Source organism: Somniosus microcephalus, chromosome 10, assembly GCF_052327205.1.
Source record: "Somniosus microcephalus isolate GS21.2 chromosome 10, FLI_Smic_1.0, whole genome shotgun sequence".
NCBI lineage: Eukaryota > Metazoa > Chordata > Chondrichthyes > Squaliformes > Somniosidae > Somniosus > Somniosus microcephalus.
Window position 1 is genome coordinate 198,524,945 of NC_140996.1, and position 19,681 is coordinate 198,544,625.

At 43.7% G+C, this 19,681-nt stretch overlaps 1 protein-coding gene across 3 annotated transcripts in view; it reads right to left on the bottom strand.

The window, feature by feature from the left end:
• The window catches only part of tpte (transmembrane phosphatase with tensin homology), a 111,787-nt gene that overhangs the window by 48,643 nt on the left and 43,463 nt on the right, over positions 1–19,681 (bottom strand). For 2 of the 3 annotated variants that reach the window (XM_085999419.1, XM_085999418.1), the window contains exons 6-10: positions 18,268–18,429; positions 16,426–16,545; positions 13,197–13,296; positions 9,956–10,019; positions 9,524–9,588 (exon numbers count right to left, since the gene is read on the bottom strand). In XM_085999419.1, the coding sequence (XP_085855545.1) occupies positions 9,524–9,588; positions 9,956–10,019; positions 13,197–13,296; positions 16,426–16,545; positions 18,268–18,429 (511 nt within the window). The remainder of the gene's footprint in view (positions 1–9,523; positions 9,589–9,955; positions 10,020–13,196; positions 13,297–16,425; positions 16,546–18,267; positions 18,430–19,681) is intronic. The other variant, XM_085999420.1, reaches the window with a different exon arrangement.

Sequence of the window (19,681 nt, forward strand, 5' to 3'; positions counted from 1 at the left end):
CCCTGCGCTGGCTGCCGCCAACAGCACCGACATCCGGACATACGGCACCCGCACCGTCACCATCGACCTCGCAGGCCGCTGCTACCACTGGGAGTTTATCACCGCCAAGGTGCTCTCCCCGCTCCTCGGTGCGGATTTCCTGTGCGCCCACGGCCTGTTGGTCGACATGCCTCGGCGTCGCCTCGTGGGCATGAACACCATGTCACCTATCCCGGGCGCCATGGCCCCCCCCCCCCCGCCGAAATGGCATAGCAGTGCTGCGCCCGCTCAACGGACGACTACTCAGCACTCCTGGCTTAGTTCCCAGCCCTCACCAACCCGACCTTCTCCGCAAAAGTTGCTAAGCACGGGGTAGAACACTTCATCCCCACCACAGGCCCACCGGTGTATGCCCACGCCCGCAGGCTGGACCCGGCCAAGCTGGAGATCGCGCGGGCCGAGTTCGCCACAATGGAACAGCTCGGCATCATCCGCCGCTCCAACAGCCCCTGGGCCTCCCCACTCCACATCGTCACCAAACCCGACGGGGGATGGCGCCCCTGCGGGGACTACCGGCGCCTAAACAACGCCACCACGCCGGATCGGTACCCCATACCGCACATTCAAGACTTCTCGGCTAGTCTGGCCGGCCGCTCAGTCTTCTCCAAAGTCGACCTGGTGCGCGGTTACCATCAGGTGCCAGTCCACCCCACGGACGTCCCCAAGACGGTCATAATCACCCCTTTTGGGCTATTCGAGTTCCTCCGAATGCCCTTCGGCCTCAAAAACGCGGCCCAGGCCTTCCAGCGGCTCATGGACTCGGTCCTCCGGGACCTGATGTTCCTCTTTGTCTACCTGGATGACATCCTGGTAGCTAGTTCCTCCAAGCAGGAACACATCGAGCACCTCCGCACCCTGTTCCAGCGGCTCAGTGAGCATGGGCTCATCATCAGCCCAGCCAAGTGCCAATTCGGCCTCAGCAGGATCGAATTCCTCGGCCACCACATCACGCAGGATGGAGCCATTCCCCTGCCCGCCAAGGTGCAAGCCGTCCAGCAGTTCCCCCGGCCTACCACCATCAAAGGCCTCCAGGCGTTCTTGGGGATGATCAACTTTTACAACCGCTTCATTCCCGGCGCGGCCTCCCTCATGCGGCCCCTATACGAATCCCTCCGGGGTAAGAAAGACAGAATGGCGATCGAGTGGTCGGCGGACATGTTGACCGCTTTCGACTCGACCAAAAAGGCGCTCGTCGATGCCACCATACTCGCTCACCCACAGCCCAACGCCAGGGTGGCCCTCACCACGGACGCCTCCGACCACGCGGTCGGCGCCATGTACAAACAGTGGGTCGACGGGGCCTGGCAACCGCTGACCTTTTTCAGCCGCCAACTGCGCCCCCCGGAGGCCAAATACAGCGCCTTTGACCGCGAGCTCCTCACACTGTACCTGGCAGTCCGCCATTTTAGATTTCTTCTGGAGGGCCGCCCCTTCACCGCGTTTGTCGACCATAAACCCCCGACATTCGCGATGGCAAAATCTGCGGACCCGTGGTCAGCCAGGCAACAACGCCAGCTCGCCGTGGTGTCCGAATTCACCACGGACATCCGGCACGTCTCCGGTCGAGACAACGTGGTGGCCGACTGCCTATCCCGCCCCGCCGTCCACGGTGCCCACCTGGCAGTGGACTATGCTCAACTGGCAGCGGAGCAACGCACCGACCCCGATCTGCTCTCCGCGCCCACAACCCTCCTAGGGCTGCGGCTGACCGACGTCGCCTGCGGCCCGTCCGCCGTCACAGTCAAATGCGACACCTCCTTGGTGCAACCCTGCCCCGTAGTCCCGGCGAAAACGGGTGTTCGACATCGTCCACGGCCTCTCACACCCCAGCACCCGCGCATCCATTAGACTGGTGGCCAACCGATTTGTCTGGCGCAGCCTGCGCAAAGATGTGCGCGTCTGGTCCAGATCCTGCATAGCTTGCCAGCGTGCCAAAATCCACCAGCACGTCAAAGCCCCACTCGAGGAGTTCACCGTGCCAGAAAGAAGGTTTGACCACGTCCACATCAACCTCGTCGGCCCCCTGCCGCCATCACAAGGTCACACGCACCTGCTGACAATCGTGGACTGTACCATCCGCTGGCCCGAGGCCATTCCACTGACGTCCACCACCACCGCCGCCATCGCGAGGGCGTTCATCGGGACCTGGGTCGCTCGGTTCAGCGTCCCCTCCGACATGACGTCGGATAAAGGCCCGCAGTTCACCTCTGATCTGTGGGCCGCCATCGCCCGAAACCTCGGGGTGGCCGTTCACCGCACCCCGGCTTACCACCCCCAAGCCAACGGACTGTGCGAGCGATTCCACAGGTCCATGAAGGCGTCCCTCCGCGCCAGCCTCGAGGACGAGGCTTGGATCGACCGCCTCCCGTGGGTGCTACTTGGCCTACGCTCCGCGGTCAAGGAAGGCCTGCAAGCCTCACCGACGGAACTCGTGTACGGCCAGCCGCTGCGTGTACCCGGAGAGTTCCTGCCCACCGCCACGACCCCCTGGTCGGCTGACCAGCAACGCCGCGCTTTCGCCAACCGAGCACAACAGTTCGCTCCGGTACCCACCGGCCGGCACGGCGAACCAGCAACCCGCGTACCACCTAGCCTGCACATGGCCAAATTTGTTTTCGTGCACCATGACGCCCACCGAGGACCTGTACGGCCCCCATACAACGGACCCTACAAGGTACTCCAGATGGGGAACAAGTTCTTCCTCCTCCAAGTGGGCGGCAGAACTGACAAGGTGTCGGTCGACCGGCTCAAGCTGGCGCACCTAGAGCCCGGCGAACCCGTTCAAGTGGGCCAACCCCCACCGCGGGGCAGACCGCCGAAGAGCCCGACGCGTCCCGCTCCAGACACCAACCGCCAAGAGCCGTTCTGGCCGTGCCATCAAGCCGCCACGCCGGTTCGTACACTCCCTACTAGCGGATTCTGGGGGGAGCTGTGTGGCGTACCGATCACAGAAAGGACACAATCCGCTTTTCGGTCCGTAGACACTAAATCAGGCGTCATGCCTTTAAGAAGGATCACACCTTTAAGAAACTCGATCTGCAACATAGTTAAGCCCAGAGCGGGGGAGGAGCCGTCTAAGCTGTGGACTGATGAAAGACAGTCGGACTGGTGGAGTCTCCGACGCCATTTTTGTGTTCAACATGTGGTCTCAACAATTAAACCTTTTCTGTTGAACCTCTCAGAGTTCAGTATATTTTGTTAGGAGTACGTAGACTCCTACAAGACCCTATTTGAGCCAGACTGGATTAAACACTCAAATCTTCAAGTATGGCATTTCTCAACCTTCGGCTAGAGATCCAAAACCCCAAATCCAAATTTCAGTCCTGGGAAAACAGACTTAATCATTGGGATTAAAATTTGATCCTGGACAGTTCCTCAACTACACAAGTCCTTAAAATATGTGCATTCCAGACAAGAAAGAAACAAAAATTTGAAAGCAAAGGCAAAATAAGTGGAGCAGAAAGAGGTAAAAATTGCACAACATGCCTCAGAACCAAAATGCACAGTGCCAAGGAGTGGTCAGATTTTACACCATGCTACTAATTTTCCAATCCCTGATGAGGTCAGGCAACGCCAAGGGCGAGGAGAGGGGAGATTGGGGCAGAAGGAGGTGTATTTATTTCTGGTTGATTCAGAGCGTAGCAGCTGCCAACTCCCCTATCCATTGATAGGAAAGGAAACAAGCTTAATGGACTACCTTCAAGGAGTTTTTTTTTTTCCCTTCAATAAAAAAGGGAAAAGCTACCTGACTTGTCGACACAAGGTAAACCCTACATCATGAATTATCCCAGCTTTTCTCCATCATAGTTGCATAATTAGCTAGCAAAAAAGAGTTAAGTTTTCATTTCAAATTTTATGGGGAAACTTCAGGAATTTGGGAATTTGAAAGTTAATGTAGGAGATCATGTATGTGACCTATAGTTGGATATTAAACCATCTAAATGAAAGGTCTCACCATTATTAAATTCAAGTGCACCACCTAGTGATCAAAGTAGATGAGCAGCAGCTAAAATCTAACTTCTTGAAAAGACCACCATGTACAAGTATAACTTACTTTGGTAATGACCACTGCGCAGATTAAATTAAAATCGGTGGAACAATTATAACCGACTTCATAATCCCTTCAGTTCAGGATTTTGCCCAGCAAATGTATTTAGAAATACAAATGCCACCTTTCGACTACAGTTTGGCTGAAAAGATCTGTTCAAAGATTATGGGGCATAACAGATGAGTTTATGTAAAAATTTTGAAAACGAATTTTTTTTTGTACATTTCCTTTATCTTTCAAATCCCTTTCAAGTAGTCCCATCAGATATGACCAGCATAGGTTTTGTTTAGACAGCAACCTCACTCCCTGCCAGCCGTGTTTCAAAATACAAAATTGCTTTGTGTACGTTTCTTCACTAATTTTTTCATAAACATAGACTGTACCAACTTATGCTCAATGAATGGCACAATTTAGATCAGAAGGATTTGCGGGGGGGGGGGGGGGGGGAAGGGGGGGAGGGGAGGTACAAGAAGAGAAACCAGAAATAAATAAAAAAGTCAGCAGTTAAGGGGAAAGCAAGATGCTGAATCGCACGAATGTGGTCAAATTAGCACATGTCTGGGGTGGGGAATTTTTTTTTTTTTCTTCCCTTTTTCTCCCCCCCCCCAAAACTCCTTCCCTAACCCCCCCTCCCTCCCCATCCCATTCATAACCAGACAAGCTAATTTAAAATGCCCAATATCAGAGCTCTCCAATCTGTTCTCGGTTTGCTGCTGCAAACCAGTGTAAACCAGCCTCACCCAGGTCATTATTTTCTCTCATTCTCCCTCTCCCACCCACCCCACAACTTTCCCTAGCCTGAATCAGACCTTGATCATAAGTATTGAGGAATGGAAAGGTAAATCTCTCCTCTGGCTTAATTTTTTTTAAAGACAGCTGGCAACTGCAAAGTTTAAAAAAATAAAATGAATTCTACATTACTGGAAACCATATTACACTGTAATGATACTCGCATCAGGAAGAGTTTTGCCTTTAGCAAAATATAAACGTACTCCAATTTCAGATAAATATACAGTGGAACCTGGAGAGATGGATGATTTATTAAAATTGAAGAAAAAAGAAAACAATGTGGAAGGAAGGGAAAACAGGGCAAGTAGAATTGTTTTAATTATTTTTATATTTAATAGTGCCATTATTCAAATAGTTTTATTACTGCGCTATTGGAATGCTTTGAAAATATATGCTAGCCACAAATTGATTTTGTTGGGTGGGGGGGCGACTTTCCCAGGGATCCTGGCATTCACAGAAGTGGCTGGTTTAAATGCTATCAGGCTCTCTCTGGCTCCACTAACCTTGTGTCAACATCAATCTGGGAACCACACAAGTCCAGAATTGGCTTAAAAACCAGCTAAAATATTACTAAAAAGCCTCTGGTTCCAATCAGGTAGACTGATTTGACATAGTTGGGTTAGGGGAGCATCTAATTGGCACCAGAATCCCAACCAATACGATAATCTCCTTTCCCTACACCAATGAGTTGAGTCCGTTTCAATCAAAAAGGTCAACATCATCATCATCACAGTCACAGTCACTTCAATTTAAACAGCGCGTTTCTATTGAAATCACTGTCCCAAAAAAGTGCAAGATTTCTGTACGTGGGAGTGGTATGTTTTAATTCCTGTAGATCGCAACTATTTTTTTGCAAATCACCACAAAACATTGGCACCCATTAAGCAATGAATACAAGGAATTGTGGTCCAGGGTTGAAACCACCCGAGCACCAACATGCCTTGGCTTAATTTTTCTCTATTGCATTCACATATAGAAACTACATGCAGTGCAATTAAAATATTAGCCTTTTTTCCCCCCACATGGATCAGCATCTGCACAAATTTCTATAGTTGATCAGTCAGCTGCACATCTTCTTTTGTGGATCAAACAACATACTTTTGAGAACAGGTTTTCTTCACTGCTATTAGGGCAAGTAACAATTTAGATCAGACTACAAAAGTATAAGCCACTTTTTCCCCCAGTGCCAACGAATACAATATATAATCAAAGCAACCACTGTACCCGAAATAACAACAGAAAATGCTGGAAAAACTCAGGCCAGGCAACATCCGTGGAGAGAAAATAGAGTCAACGTTTCAGGTGAAAACCCTTTGTCAAGACTAAAGAAGCACAGGAAATGAAATAGATTAAGAGGCCAGGCTGGGAGAAAACAAAAGAGGAGACATAGAGGTATTCAAAACGAGATGGTGATAGGACTAGTGGAGACAAAAGACGGCTCTAGATTAGGTGTGAAATGTTCTGGCAGAATGGGAGATAGCTACCATGTGGGAGAGAGGAAAAAAAAGAGGGGGGTGAGGGCTAAATCAAAGGTGTGGATAAAAAATATAAGTAAAAATGTAATAGGGGCCAAGGTTATGATCTGAAATTGTTGAACTCGATATTGAGTCCAGAAAGCTGTAAAGTGCCTAATCAGAAGATGAGGTGCTGTTACTCGAGTTTACAGTGAGCTTCCGTGGAACAATACAAGAGGCCAAGGACGGTGAGGTCAGAGTGGGAATGGGGTGGTGAATTAAAATGACAGGCGACCGGAAGCTCGGGGTCACCATTATGGACTGAACGGAGGTGTTCCGCAAAGCGGTCACCCAATCTGCATTTGGTCTCCCCAATGTAGAGGAGACCACATCGTGAGCAGCGAATACAGTATACTAGATTGCAAGAAGTACAAGTAAATCGCTGTTTCACCTGGAAGGGGTGTGTCTATTTCATTTCCTGTGCTTCTTTAGTCTTGACAAAGGGTTTTCACCAAAAACGGACTTTATTTTCTCTCCACGGATGTTGCCTGGCCTGCTGAGTTTTTCCAGCATTTTCTGTTGTTATTTCGGATTTCCAGCATCTGCAGTATTTTGCTATTGTACCACTGTACCCCTTGTGTCTTAACTTTCCGAACCACATTAGGCCCCATTCTTTTTACATTTTTTAATTTTAGTCAAGGCCTCAAGTCAGTCACTTTCATCATTAATAATCCTGCCATCACACAAGAGCTCTAACTGCCAGGCTCTCAACCTACAAGTCACACATGTAGGTGAATGAGTATGGAAGCACGTATGCACATACAAGCAGGCAAAGGATAGTTTTCGGTCAATTATTACTATTATGGAAAATTGCATGACTCAAAAATGCAATGGATGGGCACAGACCTGTTTTGATCCCAAAGTGCATGTCCTGGGAGGTCAAAATTTTGCAAGATATAAACTTGTGTAGAAACTAAACAGGTCAGCAGGTAAAGAACACAGTATTTCACTTTCACTGGTAAAACAACAAATTCTCCCAAGTCCTTTAACTCAATTGCCCATAATATGGGCAATTATCTCGGTGGAGTTCCAGCAAATCACCGAGACACAGATGTAAACAAAAGCAAGTGAACTGAAGATAAAAACCTGCAATAGCCTGATCCAGGCACCCCAGATCAAAAGCAAGCCTTGAACAGGCATCGGTCTGGCTGAAACCCAAAGCACTTTCAACAGCAAGTCGGTATTAAATTGTTCATCACTGGAGTGGAAGTAGAAAATTAGATGGAATCTAATCTGCCCCACCTTTCCTAACTTTATGCATCAGCAAGCCATCCCACAGCATTAAATGTCACACACAGGAGAGAATTTGTGTGTCATTATGTAATGCCAAGACAACTTTGCATATCTGCTCTACCTACAGGCTCTCAATAAAAAGGAATCTGATCAGAAATAGCCAGGACTTCCATTTGAAAAATCCCAATGCTATGAAAATATACAGTAGAAATATTTTACAAATGCAACAGGACAGAGCCCCTATCTTACAGTTTGTCATGGGGAGGAAAAAGAACAAAAAGTATAATTAAGCAAGTTTCCAAAATGCCCATCTAGTCCTAGTCTGCTGGCTTTTACAAAAACCCATCCTTTCTCCATAAAGCATTAAATCATCTCAGTCCACAACTATATCTTTATAAATCTCCTTTCCAATTCCCAACCATATGTTTATCCAAGAAACTAACTTGCATTTATATAGCGCCTTTAACATCCTCCAGGTGTCCCAGAGTGCTTCAGACAATGAAGTACCTTTGAAGTGTGGTCACTGTTGTAATGTAGGGAAACAATTTACACAGAAAGCAATGAGATGATCTATTATCAGTGGCATTAGTTGAAGGGTAATGTTGGCCAAGACACGGAGAGCTTCCTTGTTCTTCTGCCATGGGATCTTTTAAGTCCATGCGAGAGAGTCAGCCTAGATTGTGCGCTCAAGTGCTGGAGTGGGGCTTGAACCCATTATCTTGACTGAAGAGGAGGGGGAAAGAGTGCCAACGCTGAGCCAAAGGTGACACCTAGCTCTTTCAAAGGAATCAATTGGCACAGCATAAAATGCCTTTGCTGGCAACCTTTTCTAAATATCTACTACAGTACTCAGATTCCAAGTGTAGAAGGTAAGAAGTGTCGCTGGCGGTTTTGCTGGAAATTTATTCTAAGTTAGTAACTTTTCAACTCATAATTGAACACCTTGGAGATGAATTTTAGTTTTTGGATACATTTTCCCCCATCAGCATTGGGGAATGGAACACTTATTAGCACCTGGTGTCAGCATCAAGTACTCCAAATCAGGTATAGCTCACTAGATGCACAGTAAACATTCCCTCTACACTGCCCCAAGCTTAGAACAGCGCTACTGCATACATGGAACATTTTTTCACTTCAACCATGTTATAGCAGCAAGACTGTCAATATAGTGCCAAATTGAAAAGGTTTTGTGGTAGGTAACTGGGCTCAAACTACCCAAACCATTTTATATAGATATATTAGCTAATCAAATACTAGCACCTTTGCTAATGGAAATCCTTTTATTGTGTACACCTTTGGCATTTCTTATGCATTATAGGCATATTAAAATCCATTTACTGTCCCTGGTCCAATTGAACAATAGATTCAAATCGCAGAATTCTCTTTCTCCCTCATTTTTCCTGTGGCCACCATATTGATCAGCAAATTTTAAAATCACTCTCCTCCAAATAGTTCATGAATAGTACAAACAGCAAGGAATCCAGAAAATACATCTCTAATTTGATTTGAGCTTCAGTGACAAGTTAGGACAGACACGAGAGCATTATCCCTCAGATAACTTGTATATTTCACCATGATCAGGTGATGAAACAATGTGCACAAAAACCTACTTTCACCCCCCTACATATAACGGGAACTAGCCCAGCCATATTGGCACATCAATTCTTAAGACACTGGCCCACACAGGTGCCCTTTAGAACATTTAATATGGCAAAATTGTTGGCACCACCCAATTAAGAATCATGATAGGTGAATAGCAAGAGGAAAAGAGAAGATAGCTGAGACAGCCAAGCAAAACTGATGGTTAAATATCTCAATTTAGAAATTTATACTATGGTAAATCATACGTTCAAAGCAGCCAGAAATGTATCATTTTTAAATTAGGCCTCGTGTACTGTACCTCAATTGGATTTCTGTAGAGCGACTGCTTCCCAGAGGATGGGAATGACATGGCAATGACCCGATCTGTAAACAGCACACAAGAGCAATATTAGACAGTTAATAACCTCAGATGAATAATCCTCACAAGTCACCACCATGGTTATAGCACACGGGATTGCTAACATTGTTCCAGAGATGTGGGAGGGGGTTAACACTCAAACTCCACATCATTACTAACTTCAGCTGTGTCACTGTGGGGAGGCTAGGCTCTTCCCAACCAGAAGATGAAGGGAGATTCATCCCTGGATTGCACTTACACATCACAGCTGGTTTCAGACCAACACAGAAGCCTGGAGAAAAGCTGACTGCTCCCTTAACTACAGATGCAGAGTGGAAACTAAAAAGGTTCTTTTAAAAGAAGTAAATGTTTATTAGCAGGACATCTACAAACCAGTAATGTAAGTAAGGTCCAAGTCAAATCCATCCTTTTGATAGCGCCTTTTGTTTTCAGATACCTGTAAATAAAGTAGAGAGGTTATCAATCCTCTATTAGCACAGTATTCTAATAAATGCCATTACACTTAGCTCTACAAAAAAGGAGCACAGAAAATACAATGTTCTGATGAAGGGTCTACATCTGAAATGTTAACTTGTCTATTCTCTCCACAGATTCTAACTGACCCACTGAGTGTTTCCAGCATTTTGCTTACTGTTATATAGGAAATTGTGCACAAATGTGCACAGTCTTCTGAATTCCCATAAAGGCAAATAGCCTCAAGTTTGTTACTGGGAGGAGTGCAAAAGCAGCAGAGAAACAAAATATAAAAGATATAGGGAAAGAGCAGGAACTGGATGGACAGTACGCTGCTCCAGTTGAAGAGCCAACATCAACACAGATGTAACAAGCCAAATAATCTTCTGTGCAGTGACTTCACTGATTTCATTAGATCACAATTTGCCACTTGATGAAGTCCCAGGCAACAACTCATTTAACACCCTACTGAGGTCAATGGGAATTGGGGGGGGGGGGGGAAACTCTCCACTGGTTGGAGTCATACCTAGCAAAAGGAATAGGGTTGTGGTTGTTGGAGGCCAATGGACAACATTCAGGCTTGGGCTGATAAGTGGCAGGTAACATTTGCGCCACCAAGTGCCAGGCAATGACCATCTCCAACAAGAGAAAGTCTAACCACCGCCCCTTGACATTCAACATCATTACCATCGTCAAATCCCCCACCATCAACATTCTGGGTGTTACCACTGATCAGCTATATAAATACTGTGGCTACAAGAACAGCTCAGAGGCTGAGCATTCTGCAGCGAGTGACCTACCTCCTGACTTCCTAAAGCCTTTCCACCATCTACAAGGCACAAGTCAGGAGTGTGATGGAATACGCTCCATTTGCCTGGATGAGTGCAGCTCCAACAACACTCAAGAAGCTCGACTCCATCCAGGACAAAGCAGCCCGCTTGATTGGCATCCCATCCACCACCTTATATATTTACTCCCTCCACCACCAGAGCACTGTGGCTGCAGTGTGCACCATCTACAAGATGCACTGCAGCAACTCGCCAAGGCTTCTTCGACAGCACCTCCCAGACCCGCGTTCTCTACCGCCTAGAAGGATAAGGGCAAGGGCAGCATGGGAAGTGGGAACCTTCAAGTTCCCCTCCAAGTCACACACACACACACCATCCTGACTTGGAAATATATTGCCATTCCTTCATTATCGCTGGTTCAAAATCCTGGAACTCACTCCCTAACAGCACTACAAGAGCACCTTCACCACACAGAATGCAGCAGTTCAAGGTGGCGGCTCACAACCACCTTCCCAAGGGCAATTAGGGATGGGTAATAAATGTTGGCCTTGCCAGCAACGCCCACATTCCATGAACAAATGTTAAAAAAAACCATTAGGGATTAATATCCCCAATAACCCCACTGAACCTTTCTACCAAGAAAACTGCTCCAAACCATGACTAACAAAGCAGAACCTTCACAATACATAGTTCACCTCTTATCTTTTCTCCTAAGTCAAGATCTCAAGACCAGTCTATTCCATGCCAGTACCCTACTTATGAAAAATTTAACATTGTGCACCTCATTCTTCCCTCCTCACAATCTTTGCTTTTGGCTTCCCACAATCAAGCATCAGGCTTTATCCAGGCTTCCTAAAAAGTTTCCCTAAAATGTCAACACATGAATGATGACCTCAATAGCAAGTCCTTTCATACAATTCCTTGCAGGTCTGTTCTTTATTGCTACATAGTTTCCCCAGAGGGTTTACGCCTCTGCTGATGTCTTCATTCAGTATGCCAATACAGAAAGGTACTGCAAACACTACTTGATCTGGATGTAACAAGTGAACCTTTAATTTGCTTGTTTATTTTGTAATTTATTCTGGGTAATTGAATGGTGGCAGTTGAATTAGAGAATGGGTTATCTTAAAATAAGGGAAATTCTGGAAGGACTAAACGGTCAGTTAAGTTAGGACTGGACTTCTGAGTTTAGACAGAAGTAGGAGCTCTTTAGTAAAAAGTACTGTTGCAGAAATGTTTGATGAAGAAGGAAAGATGAAATATTTTTAATTTTAACAAAGAAACTCACTAAAACTAGCCCTCTAGCCTGATGGCTAATTTCAATAATTGTAGTTGAAGTCAATTCAGTAGTAAATAAATGATTGGGATTTTAAAAACATCGACCAACTTCTGTGCAAGAAGGGGAAAGGAACACACAGCAACACAGAACCAGCTAGATCCACACACACACTTTATTGGAACCAGCCAGAAATAGTGGAAAGTCAAAGTAACAAATCCCCATCACACAAACACTCCACCCTCAAAACAGTAGGATTATGTACTACAATATGCAGTTTGTTGTATGAACAGACTACTGAAGGTCACAGCTTGATACAATTTGTCTTCCAGGGCTTCTACTCTGCAGCACTGAGAATTTATTTCCCCAATTGTCTAGACCAATTGAAGGGCTATCTTCCCACCAAACAAGTCCAGGGAGGGAACCAAACAAACATTGCATCTCCAATGCTGTGGACAGGACAGGTTAGAAGAGTAACAATTAAATGCAATAAACAAAAAAAAGCTACCTACTTTCATCGCCCACTGCCACTGAAACCCTCTTCGGGCCTAAATCACCTGTCGTTGATTACTCCGATGCTCTCCTGGTCAGCCCCCATCCTCCACTCCATAAATTTCAGTTCATCCAAAACTCTGCAGATTGTATTCTGTCCTGCACCAAATGCCACTTGCTCATGGTCTTGCTGACCTACAGCAGCTTATGCCTCGTTCTGTAATCTTTACATTCACCATTTAAGAATTTATTCTTCAGTTTCAATTTAGTTTTATAAAATAGTGGAATCTTGTTCGTTGGCATGACATTCAGATTAGCTGAGGTGTGTCGCTGCCTAAAAACTTAATTGTTTCATTGCACCACTTACAGATCATAAATGTGCATAATTTCTGATCCAATTGTCAAAATTAAGACAAACCAGCATTTTCCAAGAAATGCTTTCGCAAATTGGATGTTGCAACCACACTACAGCACTGTTCACAGTCCAGATAGGGAGCTAACCTATTGGCAGAAGTTTTGGCATATGATTCTTAAACTGACTTCCAGAAAATTGCACTGGTGTGACTCTCCTGTTATTTAAGAGAAAAACTTGGGACAAACTCACCATTCTTCTTGTGGCCTTTTCAAGATGTTTTTTCTGTGAGGCAAGCCTGAAAATTCTAACCAAGATGACAACTCGAAGCACTCGAAAGACAGTCACCACCCTGAGGAACAAAGTTTATTAGTGGAATTATCCAGTCTTTAGAAATCTAAACCTCCCTTCTGCAATAAAAGTATGTGAATCATCAGAAAATAATATTTCTGGTGTCCTTTACTACAAAACATACAAGTTTAAAGCAAGATTGTCTAAACACCATCCACATTTTTTTTGCTGTACAATTTAAGGATTTCCCATACCTTGCATAAATGCACTTAAGTGACCAAGTTCCTTGCAATTGGTTGCAGGTGGTCAATTTATCAAATGCCACATTCTCAGCTGCCATCACTGAATTACATGGCAATATCAGTACTCCTTGGAAAATAAGTGTCTAAATGGGGTAGAGGATCAGAGGGTACAGATACACAAATCAAAATCAATTAAAAGTAGCGATGCAGGTTAATAAGGCCATATAAAAAGCAAACAAAGCACTGGGGTTCATTTCAAGAGAGAGAGAATTGAAAAAGCAGAGAAGATATGTTAAACTTGAATAGAACCTTGGTGTATCAAACCTTGGTTAGACCACACTTGGAGTACTGTGAACAGTTCTGGTCCCCATATTATAAAAAAGGATAGAGGCACTGGAGAAAGTGCAAAAAAGATTTACGAGCATGATACCAGAACTGAGAGGTTAAACCTGGAAAGACTGAACAGGCTGGGGCTCTTTTTGCTAAAAAAAGAGAAAACTGAGGGGTAACCAGAGAGAGGTCTTTAATATTAAGAAAGGGTAGAAGATTAATAGAAGAGGTTTCCACTTGTGTGGGGGGGGGGGGGAGACCAGAACTAGGGGGACATAAATGCAATAGGAAATTCAGGAGAAACTTCTTTATCCAGAGAGTGGTTAGAATGTAACTCACTACCACAGGGAGTAGTTGAAGCAACTAGCATAGATGCATTTAAGGGGAAGCTAGATAAACACATTAGGAAGAAACAAATAGAGGGATATGTCGATGGAGTTAGATGAAGGAGGGTGGAAGGAGGCTCGTGTGGAGCATAAACTGGCTGTAACACTTGCTCTGGTTTTCACCCATCTAATCTGGAGAATTGGCTGGTCGACACATTATTCTCCCCTAATTATATAGATGAGATCAGGAACTTGAGGTCAGGGAAAATTCAAAGCGGTGCTCCACCAGTCCATATAGCAGCAAGCTGATGCTCTCATTCACCATGGGTGGAACTTTTAAACTATTAGGAATGCATTTCAGGAACAATTCCTTTGCCATTAAACGGCTTCACAAACATTTTCTCATCTTGAAAGCTTTCCACTCCCTAGTGCATGATTTCAATATCTTGCATAGTCAGCCCATTACTAGTGGCCTTTCCTTGCTTTTTAAAAAAAAATGGCTCAGTTGATAGCACTCAGCACTCATCTCAGAAGGTCATGTACTCAAATTGCACTCCACCATTTAGCTTTAACCTAGGCTGGCACTCCAGAGTGAAGTATCGAAGGAACACTCCATTGTCAGAAGTGTTGCCTTAGAACTGATACATTAAACCAAGGCCTCACCTGTGTTTCTACGATTCAGGCAGGTTTTTAAAGATGGCAGACACTATTTCAGAATCCAGCCAAATACTCGTCCTCCAAATAGCACAAGAAAGATTAATTGGTCATTTGTCTCACAACTTTGTTGGATCTTGCTGATAAAAAAAAAATGGCTGCCACATTTGCCCACACAACAGACCCTGCACTGTTAAGTAATTTGAAAGACACTATATAAATGCAAAGACCAAGTGTTAAAGTCGGTCTTCTTCCTACCAGTCACATGACCAGCAAACTTCACAGGAAATATTAGAGGCACGCAAACATCTTAAACAGTGGTATCACAAGTGGACAATGACATTTTGGACTCCTTGTGAACACTTCTAACTTGCTTCAAACATCATCCTCCTTTGAGACTTCACTCTGGAGTGCCAGCCTAGATTAAGTCTAAATGCTGGAGTGCAGTTTGAGCACATGACCTTCTGAGGTGAGTGCTATCAACTGAGCCAATTTTTTTTTTATTTTTATTTTTTTAAAAAGCATCATGTTTGAAACATACAAAATTCTTACTGGGCTTGACAGGGTAGATGCAGGGAGGATGTTTCCCCTGGCTGAGGAGTCTAGAACCAGGGGTCACAGTCTCAGAATAAAAGGGTCAGCCATTTAGGACTGAGGTGAGGAGAAATGTCTTCACTCAGAGGGTGGTGAATCTTTGGAGGTCTCTACCCGAGGGCTGTGAGTATATTCAGTTGTCGAGTATATTCAAGGCAGAGATCGATAGATTTTTAAATATTAAGGGAATCAAGGGATATGGGGATAGTGCGGGAAGGTGGAGTTGAGGTAGAAGATCAGCCATAATCTTATTGAATGGCAGGGCAGTCACGAAGGGCCAAATGGCCTACTCCTGCTTCCATTTCTTATGTTCTTATGACCTCCAATTTCTGTTTTGTCAGCAGAGTTCAAATATCTGAATAGGTCAAATACACTGGCATAGTAGTTCTGGCATAGTAGTTCTAAGTTTAGTAAGCAAGATGAAAGATTGAACATTAAAAAGGCTTTTGCTCCCTGTCATAAATCTCATCATCGAGAAACTACCTATGAAATAACACTGGATGGCCAGCTGGTGGCGCCGTCCAAGGAGTATAAATACTCAGGCGTTGGCCCCAGCTTGCCAGGGATATTTTGTAAAGACAAGAGAGCTAGTGGATACAACTAGACTTCCATGTTCTGAAATAAGTTGATTAAAGCCTTGCTTTGCATAGTGAGTTTTATTACATCACTCCCCTTCCTCTCCACCATCCATTTGTTCATTTTTTAATTTTCCAGTTTGTAACAGTTAAGTACTGATATCATTGGGGAGTGGCATCAGCCTGTCGTTAGAGTTCAAAAGTGAAAAGAAACAGAACTAACAAATATTGAAGCATCCATAGATGATTCCGCTGCTTTAATCAAGTTATTAGTTCCAAATCAGTTCCCATTTAGATCAATGCTTTTTATTTAAAGCTATGTGATTTAAAAAATTAAAAACCTACTAACTAAAATGTACAAAACATATTTTCTTTAAAATTCTGCAATGTTTTTAATTAGTTGTGCATCTGTATTAAGTTGATTTATAAAATCTTTTGATTTTATGAATTTTAATATACATCACTATACCTGGGAATGAGAGTTGCTCCACTCAAATCAGAGAAGGCATACACCATTGTAATAACCTGGGTAACAACCACAATAACTGCATCCAAAACATTAAGCTTGGAACGAAAATATACACGGAACCTGCAACATACAGATTGAATATGTAAATCATAGTTGAAGTTCTATATTTGTAAATTTCAATTTCATGGTTGGCGTAGTTTTCATTGCAGTTTATGTAGCTTACAGTGTAATATATAAAATGGTGATTCCTTTGTCCCTTTGCTAGCCCCTTCGAAAGCTGACTTAGGATATCAGTTTGGATCCATTTCTGTTATTTAAAGTAAAATAGAAAATGTATATTCTAGGACGTAATGATTTTGACTTGTTTACAGAGTTAGTGATTGGAGGACAATTGGGTTACTACCATGCAAATGGTCAGTTAAATCATAGAATGTGGAATACTATACTATGTGGAGATGAAGCATGCTTAAATCATCATAGGAAAGTTATAGAACAGGTCTTTACTCACTATAACTGCACAAGCACAACGCTATTTCCCGCCCATGCTGTACAAGAACCATAGCTTCAGATCAGCCTTCAGTTCATCAATAAAGAAAGTCGCAGATGCGGCCTCCTCTACATTGGGGAGACCAAATGCAGAGTGAGAGATCGCTTTGCTGAACACCTTCGTTCAGTCTGCAAGCGTGAGCTTCCAGTCGCTTGTCACTTTAATTCTCCATCCCACTCCGACCTCTCTGTCCTCAGCCTCCTACACTGCTCCAATGAAGCTCAATGCAAGCTTGAGGAACAGCACCTCATCTTTTGATTAGGCACTTTACAGCCTTGTGGCCTCAATGAATTCAACAACTTTAGATCATAACCACCACTTGTCTTGGAGAGAAAATGCTGGTAATGGTCCGGCTGTAGCCATTTATGCTTCTTCTGGACCCATCCTTTGATTCTTTATTGTCCCATTACCAGCCCCTTTTGCCTTGCATCATCATCCTTTTTGTCATTTGATCACTCCTGCCCCACCACAAACCTTCCCTTTTGAGCTTTCCTGCCCACCCCTTTCCATGGCGCCATACTTGCTTAAACTGTTAAATCTCTAACTTCTCCCAATTCTGATGAAACCATCATCAACCTGAAACATTAACTGTTTCTCTCTCCACAGATGCTGCCTGACCTGCTGAGAGTTTTCAGCATTTTGTGTTTTTATTTAAGTTGCAGACTTCAAGCTTACACAGCGAAAAGTAGCTTGTACTCCAAATCACTTTAAACAAATGAAAATCCCACTGAAGGTGCCTGTACCTGAAATTTCTTGGAAGATGGGCAATATTTGAGACACAACTTTGCTGGACGTTAGTATGGTGAAGATTGCTCTATATTCTCAAAATAGAATCCAAGGGACTTTGGTTATTGGGCTACAAGGGGAATTGGTTTTTACTTTACCCAACAGCCACTGGAAAACCAGTTTACAATGAATCACACTCCACCTTCATCTAGCAATACATTCCTTTAGCAAGAGATCAACAATTGCCTAGAATTATGTAGGCCCTTCATGCTATCTGCAATAAGATGGAAATGCTGGGAAGGACATGCAGCGAAATCTACATTTGTTGGAGGGATGCAGCAGCTCTATAAAAAATGTTAGGCATGTAATTCTTTTAGAAATGGATTTTGTCCAATAGCATTGGGGAATAGGAGATTTATTTCAAATAGTTGCAAGTTTTTTCCCCTCTCTCTTAATCCCAACATTTGGACACAAGAGGATTGCTCTCATTCTTACTGCAAATTTAGCAAATCATCTAAAAACAAGATTAAACATTAAAATACCAATCTAAATTAAAAAAAACTCCTTACCCTTCAACAAAGATTCGAAGGAGAACGTCAATAGCGAAGAAGAAGGATATAGCCAATGATACTCCTACAATTCCATGCTTAAAGGGCCTACTTTTATTTGCAGTTGACAAGTCCACAATTACAAGAACAACATCAACAATTATAAGTACGATACCAAAAATCCTGCAACAGAAGAAAAATAAAATATGAATTGGTCAGGTTCCAATTTTCTTACCAGAAAGATTTGTAGATGCTACCACAAGCAGGGAAATGGAATTAAAGTAGATCGCTCCTGCTGAAGAGCGAACGCTAGCTGAAGGTACAGTGGGCCAGATGGCCTCCTTCTGTGCTTCAATTTCTATGATTCTATAAATTAAATCAATAATTTGTTTTCCATAAATTATTCAGCCAAACTTCATACATGCGGCACTTATCCGGTTCTAATGTCTACCGTTAAAAAGTAACTTAAATTTTCATTTAATGGATGGAGCATTTAGGGATTGACTGCCCATGACTGAATGCTATTAATGCCTCATCATGTAAGCAGGGTCTCTACTCTGCTTGTGATTTTTGTTCCCAGCCCTGCTTAAAAAAAACACTAGCATAACACTTCCAGAGATAAAATGGACTCTTCACAGCAGGTTGCTGTACTATTTCGTCCTCTAGTTCAAGGAAATTATTTACAACTAGATGCAAATAAGGACATTTAATACTGCATTGCACTGAAAAAACAGTACACAATTTTTGAAGTCCATAATAAAGGGACTAATGTATTGCACAATAAGGGAGCAATGTATTGTACACCAAATGGAATATATTTGAAGCGCCATATAAAGATGGGGGGTTGGGGGAGGCGGAAAGAGAGATTAGTTTAGTATGCAATCACAGTCATGTCAGTTTTATAGTGTATGCATTTGGATAGTAGCCAGGTATAATACCGCACTTCAATCATTTCTAATGCCATATGATTAGCTTCATACCGACAGTGAAACTCTAGACTTCATGAACTAATTATGTACAACAGTTTCTCTACAATTTGGCTGCTGGAGTCACTATTTAAAAAAAATTTTTTTTTTTTTTAAAGATTAACTAGTTACAGCAAGCCTAGAGTAAATTTTCATTTTCAACAGTAGAGATTGATTTTACAATCTGTGGAAATTGACATGCACAAAGAAAATATTTGTATCCATTTACTCTGCACTCTACATGACAAAAACACCCCATCCCCAAATGATGTCCTAACTTCAAGCAAAAATTCACTGATATCGTATACCACATGTTAATTTCCCCCACCCCCTCCAAAAAAGGTTTCCTATCCTCCCCCCGGTCATTGTCCCTCAGCCAAAGTCAAAATTTGCTCATGATTAGCAAGTTGATACATTGGCAAATAAGCCCAATAGGATTGGATGAACAAAACATTCCCACCCACCAAACC